The 12,366-nt window shown below is 39.2% G+C and overlaps 1 protein-coding gene across 1 annotated transcript in view; it reads left to right on the plus strand.

The window, feature by feature from the left end:
* The window catches only part of LOC109917899 (collagen alpha-1(XXV) chain), a 620,002-nt gene extending 607,915 nt beyond the window's left edge, over positions 1-12,087 (plus strand). The window contains exons 30-33 of the mRNA XM_048603420.1: positions 2,233-2,286; positions 6,950-6,976; positions 7,528-7,572; positions 11,932-12,087. Of these exons, the coding sequence (XP_048459377.1) occupies positions 2,233-2,286; positions 6,950-6,976; positions 7,528-7,572; positions 11,932-12,087 (282 nt within the window). The remainder of the gene's footprint in view (positions 1-2,232; positions 2,287-6,949; positions 6,977-7,527; positions 7,573-11,931) is intronic.
* Positions 12,088-12,366: the final 279 nt, after the last annotated feature.

Raw genomic sequence — 12,366 nt, forward strand, 5'->3', positions numbered from 1 at the left:
TATGTCACTGTACCATTACCGCACACAGTACGTCACTGTACCATTACCGCACACAGTATGTCAGCATAACTTTAGAAGACAAGCTCATGATGTCATCATCGTATCCCTGCATGTGATGAAAGGATATAAAGACCACATACTCCATCTTAACTCGGATCACCTGAAGTATGTGTGGAATTGTCCGATTCTAATCTAATATTATAAATTAGCCTAGATACTGACATGCCTGTGAATATAATGTTTGTACAGAAGAGCTCGTTGTGGTAAATGTCTGTTGGATTTTTCACACCATGACATCCATATAGTTCCCTATTTTACAAGGGGACAGCATGGGGGTGGTTAGTGACATCGAGTAAAATACCCTGCTCCAACCAAGATCAACATCAGCACCAATTTACAACACTTCCTTTTTAAAACAGCATGAATAGTTTGGGAAACTTGACTTATAATCAAAATAATTTATGTTTTAAAATTGTGCATTCTTTTATAATCATTTTACCAGTTTGAGCTAGACGGGAAACTCTGCCACAATATATGTCACATTTTGAAGTGTGCAAGAACAGCACAGTACAGGGAACCACAGAGCACTTTAGTTCTCACTTTTTCACTGTATCTGTAAATGTTTCCATTTAAATCATGTTGTACCCATTGAACCCATTAAACAAAATCTCAAATTCTAGGATGATGGATGAAGCAAAATTGTAGAAGGTGCAAGTTGGCTCTGAGGGTTTGCATCAAGAGACAGGGAGTTTTACTTTTCAAAATGATCCATGTTTTTGCTCTGTGTGTCAGATGAAATGGGAGTTTGATCTTTGCTGGTGTGGAAACAAGGCTAAATAGTGCCATGCAAACAAGCAATACAACATATTCAATGTCGTAAGTCATTCAGAAATAGACAAAAAGCTCTTCACTCGTGGGAGTCATATCAAGCGCACATGAAGATGGTTATGATCATTCCAGTTGTCAAGCATCCCAGACCCAAGGCTTCACTGCAAGGGTTCCACAGAGTAGGTATTTTCTACTCAATCTGTTCATACACCAACCAGGAAAAAGCAGGCAGCTCAATGATCATCCCTTCCATCCACCTTCAATCCTCATTCCTTCCACTCCAGGCAACCCATGACATTGTGTACACTACACAAGATGTACTGCAGCAATCCTCCAAACATCTTTTGATGCCACCTTCCAAGCCTACACCACTGCCACCTCAAAGTAGAAGAACAACATCAAGCACTTGAGTATCTCCATTAGCTGCAAGTTTCACTCCAAACCACACATCCATATGTGGATTGGGATGATATCACTGTTCCTTCAGTATTTCTGTGACAGAAATGTGGATCATCTTTCCAAACACAATCTGGGTCTACCTACACCAAACGGACTGCAGTCGTTCAATAAGGGAGCTCATTACCACCTTCTCAACCTCAATTAGAGATGGGCAATAAATGCTGACATTGACATCCATGACTGAATGAAAAAAAAATGCTGATAACAAATAATATTTTAAACTGTTATGTGATTAGGTTAGAAGTATTAGCTACATTTTGGAAGTTTATGGAAGGATCGTTAGTCCCAAAATGGAAGGGCCCCACCCCCAATACATAGATTGAAGGATGACAGGGGTTTAACTTCCAAACCACGCTTGCAGAAAGCCAGGTACCTTTCACAAAGGAAAGCTCATAAATCTATCTTGTGCTCTTTGCTGTGTTTCTGGTTTGACAATACACTTTCCTTGGATTGTATTTAATGTAAGACCTCTTCTCAATGGCCTTAGCAGAGTGGAAAATCTCAATTATCTTAAAAGCGAAATGACATATCCAATCTGAACAACCACCATAAGCAAAATATAAACTGCTTCAGGGTTTTCATGTTCCATAGTATAGTCCCAACATGTTTATTATCAGGTATTGAAGCTGCTTCTTCAATGTTGAAACATGCTAAAACCATTAAGCCATCTCCTTTATGAATACAATTCCAAGTATTGAGAACATTACGACAAACAAACCATCTTTCACAATTAGTGGTTTTCATTTTAGCTGTTATTTTCCATTAGGTGTTGCTGTTTAATTTTATACTTTCGACGTGTGCTTTTTCAAACTTGTTTCACACGGTTCCCCTGAACTTGTAGTTTTCACGTCTGTTACATCTAAAGATAATAAAAACATTTCAGAATGCAGGCTTTCTTCATCATAGCTGTGACCATTTAGTTTATATTAAGTGTTGTCATTTCAGGGTGAAAAAGGTGCAGTTGGTAACCCAGGCCTAAGGGGACCCACAGGTTTGCCTGTAAGTATACCAAGTGTAAGGAAGAATGCACTATTTTAGTGCAGATGGAATTAATGTTACAGTTAAGAAGGTTGTATTTGCTCTGTGACTTCAGAAGTTTTTAGAAGCATTCTTTGTGATTGAAAGAATGGGTTTGTGGTGGATTCAGAAACTCAACTCAGGGAGGATATGATTTCAGTTCATGAGAGCTGTGCATCTATGCAATATCAGTGATTACGACTATGATTTGCATAATACAGAAGTGATCATAAATATCATATTAAGTCGGTGTTCTAGTTTGATATCAACTTAAGCAAGGTTTCTTGGAAAGAAAAATAAACAAGCAATGACAATAGATTTTCCTCTGTTCAGCCATTTGTCAGACACAGTGAAATTATATAGAGTGGAGACCTCTCGGGGTTCAGGCCATTTTTCATTTACATGGAGTGACCCCATTGTGTGTACACATACAGTAATTTAATTAAGTGGGTGTTTCTGTGCAAATCTTAGAAAAGTGGTTACTGGAGTTACCATCATTGAGTGCTGAAGGACATGCTGGTGCAGGGGTCAATCACTGCATTCTTATAGATTGGTTGCCCAGTGGGAGAACTGAGGTCAGTGTCAGTTTATCAGAGGCAAGTGAAAATTTGTATCCACCTCCCCGACACCACCCTACCCTGATCCTCACCTCCTCCCTCCGAATGATGTTGTCAACGTGGCATTTTCTGATCGCTGCTGTCCAGAAGGAGCACCCGTCTAATTTCAGGGGCCTGGAGCATAGGGACAGACCTCTCCCGATGCTGACAGGCACAGGACACACTTCAGTAAATTGCCATAGAAGGAATCATGCCCTACTTTGTCCCAAATCTGAACATGACATCTTAACATTATTTTCATTTGTTGACCAGCATGAAACATAGTGTCTTAAATCACTGCAGAGTAAATCTGTAATGAACTTCGTTATTTACATACAATGTCAAAAGTGGCACATAGGCCCCATTAACCTGCTATCCATCTTGACCAATAAAAGGTCATAGCCTTTCAATGATGATCTTGTAACTTGCCCGATTTTATTGAATTTTTTTATTACTTCATTGCCAGGTCTGCAGCTTGAAACACCCTCTCTCTCCCTCCCTTACCTGCACTGGAATTGCTACATGCAGTGGTGAAGCTGCCAACTCCCTCAGTGCTGAAGGTCCTCCAAGTGACCCTCCAGCTTTGGGACCCCACCCAACATCCTGAACTCGACAGTGAGCGTGCTCCCTGGTCAGTGAGTGGCAACACTTTGTAACACCTCACTAGGATAGTGCTTCGAAAATCAAACCCCACTATTCCCAGAATCATCACTAAAGTTGAAAGATATTTAAAAGCGTGCAAAATTCCTCAATTTACTTGACTTCTTGAAGCAGATTGACAGAAAGAATGGGCCAAGTTTCTGCACTTAATAAAAATGACTATTTAGTCATATAATTAGGCTCTAGCTACTTGTAAACAATTAAGAACCATTAACATACAGCTCTACTAATTACATCTCTAATCCCCTTAAAAACTCCCCCTTATACATATAGACACACACATACACACCAACAGGGTAAAAGACATTGCTGTTATGGATTGAGAGAAATAATGGGAAGGCAGTTCACTGGTTCCTCTTTGCAGTTTCGCTGGTCAGAATGCTGTTTCTCGGTCTTCCTTCTCAGGAGGCTGTCACTGCTTTGAAAGAGGCACAGGGTGGCTGGTTCAGTTATAAAAGGTTTCTGTCCTATCAATTCAAAGTCACAGCTGACAGCAACTGCTGAAGGAAAGATACGTAGGATTTCTTCAGGCTTAAAGTGGCTTTTACTGCAGAGAACAGAGAGACCTCCTGATCTGATGGAGATCTGAAAGTTTCTCTGTTTCTTGTTCATATCCACAAGATGCTCGGCAACCTGAGAACCAATCAGGTGGTTGATGGCAAGCAGAGGGCCTTTGTCATCCGTAACTGGTCATTAGTCCACAAATCAACCAGCTACGCGTTGCCAAGCAAAGGTCCATTTGTACACAATCCCTCAGCTCCAGCTCATCTACACCCACATTTTAAGCAGTGCTCAAACAAGTGACGGTATTAACAGTGACTACAATGAGTATCAGGTTACTTGCTTTCAAAATATTCAGCAATCCTACAGCAATCCTTGGATTTAGAACAGTTATTTTCTCATTTCAGTCCACAATTAAAAATACAGAAAAAATACGAAAAAACACAGCCTTCAAGAACAGTGTAGGGCATGCCATGCTGATACTGGAATTTGAGCCCATTGCATCTTTCATTACACTAGAACTCACTTGAAGCATTATTTATGTTTCATGTTTCTAAGTTAGTGTTAATTATTTTCATACTAATGAACCTTCAGTTAGATTGCTGGCAATCCTGTGTAAACAGAGGCTCCCTGGAACAGTATTAGAAATTATTGTTGGTGATATTAATGGATGAATGCCCCGCGGTTCCATTCTTGAGCAGAGGCATTTATTTTACGTGAATACTCTAAGTATTTTCTTCATATCAAGAGCAGCATCACAAGTTCCAGTCACTTAAAGAGCAATTTGAAATGAAAGTGAATCATTCTAAACATTTTCTTAAGCATATCTAGCTTTCTGCTTTTCCTCTGCTATTTGTTCTTTCATGTCATCTCTGTTTCTACTATTTTATCAGCATTATTTTTTCTGGTCAATTGGTAGGACAGAAATTGAATATTGCTGAAAAGAGAACATGCTAAAGCCTATTGTCTTGTGCTCATCAGGACAAAGTGAAGAATATCAAAAGCTGCTTTCCCATTAAACCAGCACCCTTTTCTCTAACAATTATAAATTATTGTGATTGCATAAAACCTTTTCTTCTTGCATTTGTTCTGATAAGTGCAACATAAAAAACTTTGGCATCATGTCTCCCTTTTCAATAATTTTCAAGCATTATTTCTATTTCCTATGCCCCATTCTATCTATTTTAACTTGTTTCAAAGTTTAAGATAAATTCCTTTCTTGATCTCCCTGAGCTTTCAATTTATTTTGAAGATGGAAGTAATAGTGTGAAAAACGTTGGTTGAGGATATGGCTCTTTTTGGTTTCGCAACCATTGCACCATTGGATCCTCATATGTAAACACTTTTGTGATTGTGTCAGAGATTTGAGCAGGTTTTATCTTTACAACTGTTTTTTATTAGAGACCTGCTGTTGCTGGACCAACTGTCAAACTATGATTTATAGAACCATAGTAGCTACAATAATGGGTGGAGTTTAATGCAGGATGAGAGGTGGAGGGGGGAATGATTCTACAGAATTTGGAAGGAAGGCAAGAGTTGGCGTGCCTTGCCTTTCCTGACTCATCCCAATTAGAGATAAGGAGGGTCAAAGATGCCCTTCCCCAAAAAAGGCTTTAGGCCCTTTAGTAGTCAAATAACAACTACTTAAGGGCTTCTTTCCTATTCAACTAAAAGCAGTGCAGGAGAACATATGCCATGTGGAGAGGCTGTCTGGTAAAAGCTAACAGTGGTCTCAAAGGAATAGGGGACACCTTGTGTTCCACAGGAAGCACTAGCTAAAAGAGGTCCCCCTCCACTTTGCCTTCCTTACCTCTCTTGGGCCTGTCTGATTGCTCCTCTCAAACGAGACCAACTTAATCTGGGCTCTGGGGCGCGTTCAAATTTGAATGCTCAGTATCTTGCTGCAATACCAGCAATGGCCGCCACATCTGATTGGTCAGTAACTCCTAAGGGCAAGCTCTTTGAATTTGGAAGGCATGGAAGACCCAGTGGCAAGCAGTTAACTGCCTGGTTGATATGCAATCCTGTCAGGGCTTCTGAAAATGGTTTCACTGGGGTGACCAGATCACCTCTGTACAATGTACAAGCCAAGGAGTATGAGGCTATAAGATATAGGAGCAGAAGTAGGCCATTCAGCCCAATGACTCTGCTCCACCATACATGACATCATGACTGATCAGATCATGCTCAATTCTGCTTTCCTGCCTTTTTCCTCTCATTCTTCTAAACTCCAATGAGTACCAGTCCAACGTGCTCACACTCTCCTTATAACACCACAACGTTCAGCTTTTCTAGGGCCCCATTATCATCCAGAAGGTTTCCAGGTGTGTGATGGCAGAATTCTCGCTGAGCTGAGCTGAAGGCAGTCTCCCACGGCCTTAACGGCTGTGTTGGACAGCAGACTGATGACCCACTTACTCTTAAAGTCTCGTGTCTGCTGCACCGTGCCATTATTGGGGTTCAGTTCTGTGCTCTGTGCCACTTGTCCCCATTCCATGTATCTGCCAGCATGGCCACCATGTAGTAAGATCAGGCCTATTGCATGATTGAACACTAACAAGTTATCTGAACATAACGATACAAGAAATGGAAAGGGAGAAAATCTTCTGGTGCCCTCCACGCCAAGGCTCCAGTTCAATGTGGTCTAACATCACTATGAAATAGCTCCAATTGCATTTGCTGAATAGCTATTCTTACAGAGTTAACCTCTTACTATATATTTTTAGGCTTTTCTTGGGATGTTAGGTAGTATTGTTCGTATAATGGATGAAACAGGTTATAAAATAGTTAAAATTCAGCCACTAGAAATTGCAGTCTGAGGACATTATGTTTCATATAAAAATTGGGATCAAAATGTCTGTCCTTATGTATGTGTTCTTCTTTGACAGGGAATTGATGGAGATCCAGGGTTAGATGTAAGTCCTATTTCTTTTATGCTCTTCTTCTACCAGTCTTATTTCCAAGGTTTCCAGTTAAAACTTAAAAGAGAATAATCTAGAATCTGTTGAGTCGTGAGCCTTTTTTCGAGTTTTATTTACTTTATTTGTGGGTTTCAAGTTGTTTAAAGATCATTCTCAGAAACACTATTGCCATAACAAAAGTGAAGATTCAAACAACAAAGCTGAATACATATATACGATTTTTAACTCATGAAATGGTGTTTAGAAAGATGGAAATCTCTTTAGGAAAGAACACATTTTGTCAGCCTATTTCATTTGAGAAAAACAAGGGAACTGACAAAATTGGCCAAGGCAAATTGTTTATTCAGCAAAGGATTCAAATAGCAGGTACATCGGAAAATTAGCAAGTTTGCAAGGAGGAAATAAGTGCTGATTGAGCAGACTTGTCTCTATACAGTAAAATTTAGTCTGAATGAACAGACTTGTTATCATTCTTTGTGATTTTTCTTCACAGCAGGAATTATAAATTGATTCTGAACTACTTTGATGACTTTTATCTCTTCCAGGGTTTCTCTGGTCCTAAAGGAGATAGAGGAGAAAGGGGAGAAAAGGTGTTGTTACAGATCTCTGCATTTACAAGTGCCTTCAAATGGCTGTTTTCAGTGTTGCTGGAATTAAATGATATGTGAGCATGAGAACCAAATGCACTTAGATCTCCAGTATTCCTTTTGAAATTGGATTGGGTGGAACACAACAGAGTGAATGGGGTGAAGTACTAAAAGTCATTATTGTCCTGAGAGAACACAGGCGGTTTTTGTCACACTATTTCCCATTAGATTCCAAACCGTTTATATATCATGTCCATTGTCATATGGATAATCATTAACAGATGAAAAGTAAAGAGCAAGGATCAAACTTCACGCAAAGAACTTGGTTCAGATGGAGATAAGGAAAGAACCTTCACTGTATAAATGTTATGACTTGGAGTTCATTATCTTACTAATTATTTTGCATCTGAAGTAGAAGCTAGTCAACAATGTCTATACTTCTCATTGCTGGAAGAGCTAGTTTTCAATTACACCTGAACTTAAAGCAGTTGGTTCACTTTGTTACGAAGTTGACAACAGCAATTAGCAAGATTAATTGATTTTATTGTCGATCTGTACAAGTTGTCAGTAAAGTCCAGAGACAAAGCATCACCTGTGAGAAACAGCCTGGAATGACATTGTTATAGAAAACCATTTGCATACAGGGGTTTCCATTCAGAATCCAGTTTTACACGTTGGCATGAAATTTAACAAAAATAATGACAATAGTGTCAACATACCTAAGATTTTTATATTTGAAATTATTCCAGTGCTGTTGTTGAATTATTTAAAGTCCAAGCAATAACATTGAATTTACCATTTCCCATAATATTGTAATTAAGGTACAAAGATTTTTTTATTTTACTTTTTCACCTGATGTAAACTTTCCATTGTTTTACACAAAAGCTTCATCTTAATTAACCTGCGCCACCCCATATCAAATAAATCTTGTTTTCTTTCTTCATTCATGGGATGAGGGTGTCACTGGCTAGGCAGCAATTATTGCCCATCCCTAATGGCCCAGAGGGCAGTTAAGAGTCAACCACATTGCTGTGGGTCTGGAGTCACATGTAGGCCAGACCAGGTAAGGATACAGTTTCCTTCCCTAAAGGATATTAGTGAACCAGATGTGTTTTTCCCGACAATTGACAATGGATTCACGGTCATCACTAGATTCTTGATTCCAAATATTTATTGAATTCAAAATCAACCATCTGCCGTAGGAGGATTCGAACCCAGGTCCCCAGAACATTATCTGGGTCTCTGGGTTATTAATCCAGTGACATACCACTCAGCGATCGCCTCACCTAAAGTTGTATCACAACATGATCAGTCAGAGAAACCCCTGTCCTCAGCTGTTTCTTTTGTAGATCTTTCTCTGTAATACCCCTCCTGGGCTCAATAAACTGGCACAGCTAATCCATCACTATTTCTCCTCACCAACTGTATAAGTGACCCAGTTACCTGCACTCTGATTCTTCTCAATCCAATATTTTAGCATAATCTGTATTTTTGCAACACCAAAAATTAAACATTCTCCCAATTACTTCTTCATTTGGCAACTTAAAACATTTGATTTAAGAGTAGAATGTATATTTTTATATGAAGGCAACAATAGCTATCGAAAGCTGAAAGCAGCATTTGAAAGTGGTTGACTGAACAAGATATTAAGGAATACTGAAGCTTTGGCATTTGGATTTAGACACTCATATTTGAAATAAAGCACAGAAATGTTCATTCAGAGAGCACTCTTTAAGCTGCATGAGCATTCCATCTAAAGCTTTCTTGTGGTCTTGTATGAGCTGACTGTCTACATTGGTATGAGCTAGATATCCACTGTTCTCCTATTGACTGTAAACCTTCAATAACACTCTGTAGACTGCACAGGCTTTGTCCGTCCAGCACTCTAGTGTAGACTGCATGAGTAGTCTACTTTGCACACATGGTACAAACCAACTTTCTGCCTCCATTTCTATAGGTTGGGGAATTGCAATATCTCTGAATGGATGCCTAATCCTCTGGCATTCTTCTGCCCACTTAGTGTTGGCCTATCATTATAAATAAGGCTGTGTTTTCTGACACCTTGCAATGTTCACACTCCACATGCAGAAAGCTATGCACATACCCACTTTGTGAAATACCCTGCATGGCAGCACCCAAATAAGTACAATCAATATGAGCGAATTGGGTGGAATTACACCACTGGGGGTATTGGCATGGGTGATGTGCATGAGTGTTTTGCACATGTAGACTGAGAGCATTTCATGGGTGTCAGCAGACATTGTCCAGTAATAATTTAGCTTTTCCATTAAAAATAGTGAATAGAGAAATGTCATCTGTGCAAAGTAAACATTCATCTGCTGATATAACTGACAATAATTTCTAGGCTGCTTACTGTATGAGCTTTCAATCACAGTTTTGAAGTGTATAAGTTATCCATCTCTTGTTGATTATATCAGGTTGATTGAGTGCGCACTGCTAGCATGGAGCCTTGTCCACAAATAGCACATGTTGAGGAGATTGTGGGCAATATTGACACACATTCCCAATGTGTGCTGCTATCTGGTAAAAATCCTTTCTAGGAGCACGTACTCAGCAATCTGACCTGTGTGCTATCCATCCACTACCCTTCTATTAAGTGTGAGTTATCCAACAATAGTAGCTTTAAAGTCTCAATTGAATATTTTTCCTTTTAGACATTTAAACTAATTGCATAACTTATATGAAATGCCATAAAGACAGTGATCAAACCACTGACACAGTTTTATGAAAATTACACAAAAATATATGACTGTCTAAAATATCAAGGAATATGTCAATTTTTAAATGGTTCTTTCATTAACCAAATACCATATTTTATGGATTACATTCACTGAGAGTAAATGTAATTTTCTGTTAATCAAATATTCATATGGTTGGATATCTCGTAACATCAGGAGGGCTGTGTTAAATGATTAATTTTACTTTTATACTTGCTTCCAATTGCACACTTGATTGAATTGCTTCTGAATTTGTGGAGGGAGTGTCCTTTTCTCTTTGCCTATGTAGCAATCTTGAGCATGCTCAGTGACCACTGACTGCAACATGTACTTTTGCTGCAGAAAATTGCCTTAAACTTGATGCAGTAGATCTCTAATAGTCACTGTAAGAGAATTCATAGGTAAATGCAAAGGGCCACTGCCTCTGTAGAAACATTATTCTTTCTGGATGTTTCTTGCTCCTGTTGCTCAGTTTGAAGCATGCTTTATTTACCTGGAGGTACCTACCCTTCTCCTTCTCCCTCTGCCCTCTGAAACCTGAGCATATTGGTTCCCACCTATGGACTTGACCCATCCTTTTAATTTTTACTCCTTAATTTGACTGCTGTAATAAGAGATGTAGTTTTACTCCTTTCTGAATATAACTCATTCCTAAGTGCTCCTGCAACCTCACTAATTTTCCTTTTTTTTCTAATATCATCACTTATCCTCATTGTAGTCCCTTTACTCCTGATAACTGCCAAGCATTTTTCTGGCTATAAACTCATGACTACTCTTTTACTGTTTTACTCTTAGTGCTCAAATTGGCTTGACATAATGTACAATTATATGTAGCTGTGCCTGAGTTCACCAAACTTTTTTTTTGACCAAACCATTGTGTCCGCAGGGGGAAAAGGGAAAGAAAGGCAAAAAAGGGCCAAAGGGGGAGAAAGGAGAACAGGGTGCTCCTGGATTAGATGCACCTTGCCCATTGGTATGTCTCTGCTGTGTATTGGTATTCAAACATCTCAAGTCAAACAGAAGAAAGAGGCACATTCTGTCTAATGGCCCCAGTGCACATGATGAAATAAGTTATTTACTCGGGATTTTACTTGAGGATTTCACAGGGAGCAGCAGCTGTACTAACTTACCATCTACAACATTTGCCTTGTGGCATTCTGGTCACAGTGAACACGAGAATATGTTCCATGCCGTAGAAAGGGGGTTTCAGTCCCATCAGGATTATTGTGCGGTGGGGCATGCATTCACATCAAATATTTTGAAAATCAGGAATGGGGAGAAGGGAAGACAATATTATGCTTTAGTTCCAAATTTTCAATTTATATTTGAAAATATACAATCCAAGACGGAGTTGCAAGAATGTTTTTGTAAATTGAGCATTTGTTTCTTTCACATAAGTCGTATTAAGAATTTAAGTGTAACAGTAGGAAGAAAGGATGCTCAGTTTAATCATCCTTGTATATTTCCAACTTGGTTTACATTTCAGAAACTCCCTCACCCCACACATTGTTCATGAAGTCATTAGATGCCTCTCTCTCCTGTTTGTAAACCATTGAGTGTTAGCCTCTCTGCAGGCGGAGCAATTCATTTGTCAATAACAATGCAAGTTAATTTCAATAAACAGGGTCTCCGAGGCAATAAGGGGGAAAAAGGGGAGCCAGGTCAACCTGGCCTGGATGGGCTGGATGCCCCTTGCCAATTGGTACAGTATTCTTTTTCCTACCAACCCTGCATGATGTCTTTAATGAGGCAATCAGTCATAATGCAAAGCAGTGGTTGATTCTCTTTGCATTGCAGGTTTAATGCATGCGCATGACTGGACTGTCCCGCAGCTAACGTACCCAATGAAAGAGGGTGTGCTTGTAATTTATTTACTCATTAATGTGTAACATGTGCTATACAATATGAGACTGATAAAATTATTTCCAGTATATCACTGAGGAATTAGAGGCTAATCAGTGGAATATGATGTTCAAAGATGATTTAATAATGATGAAAATAATCAACAACCTACTCAGTGCATTGGGAATTTTAAGCATGGTCTTCAGAATCAGGCTGC

This window comes from Rhincodon typus, chromosome 1, assembly GCF_021869965.1.
Source record: "Rhincodon typus isolate 14 chromosome 1, sRhiTyp1.1, whole genome shotgun sequence".
Classification (NCBI taxonomy): Eukaryota; Metazoa; Chordata; class Chondrichthyes; order Orectolobiformes; family Rhincodontidae; genus Rhincodon; species Rhincodon typus.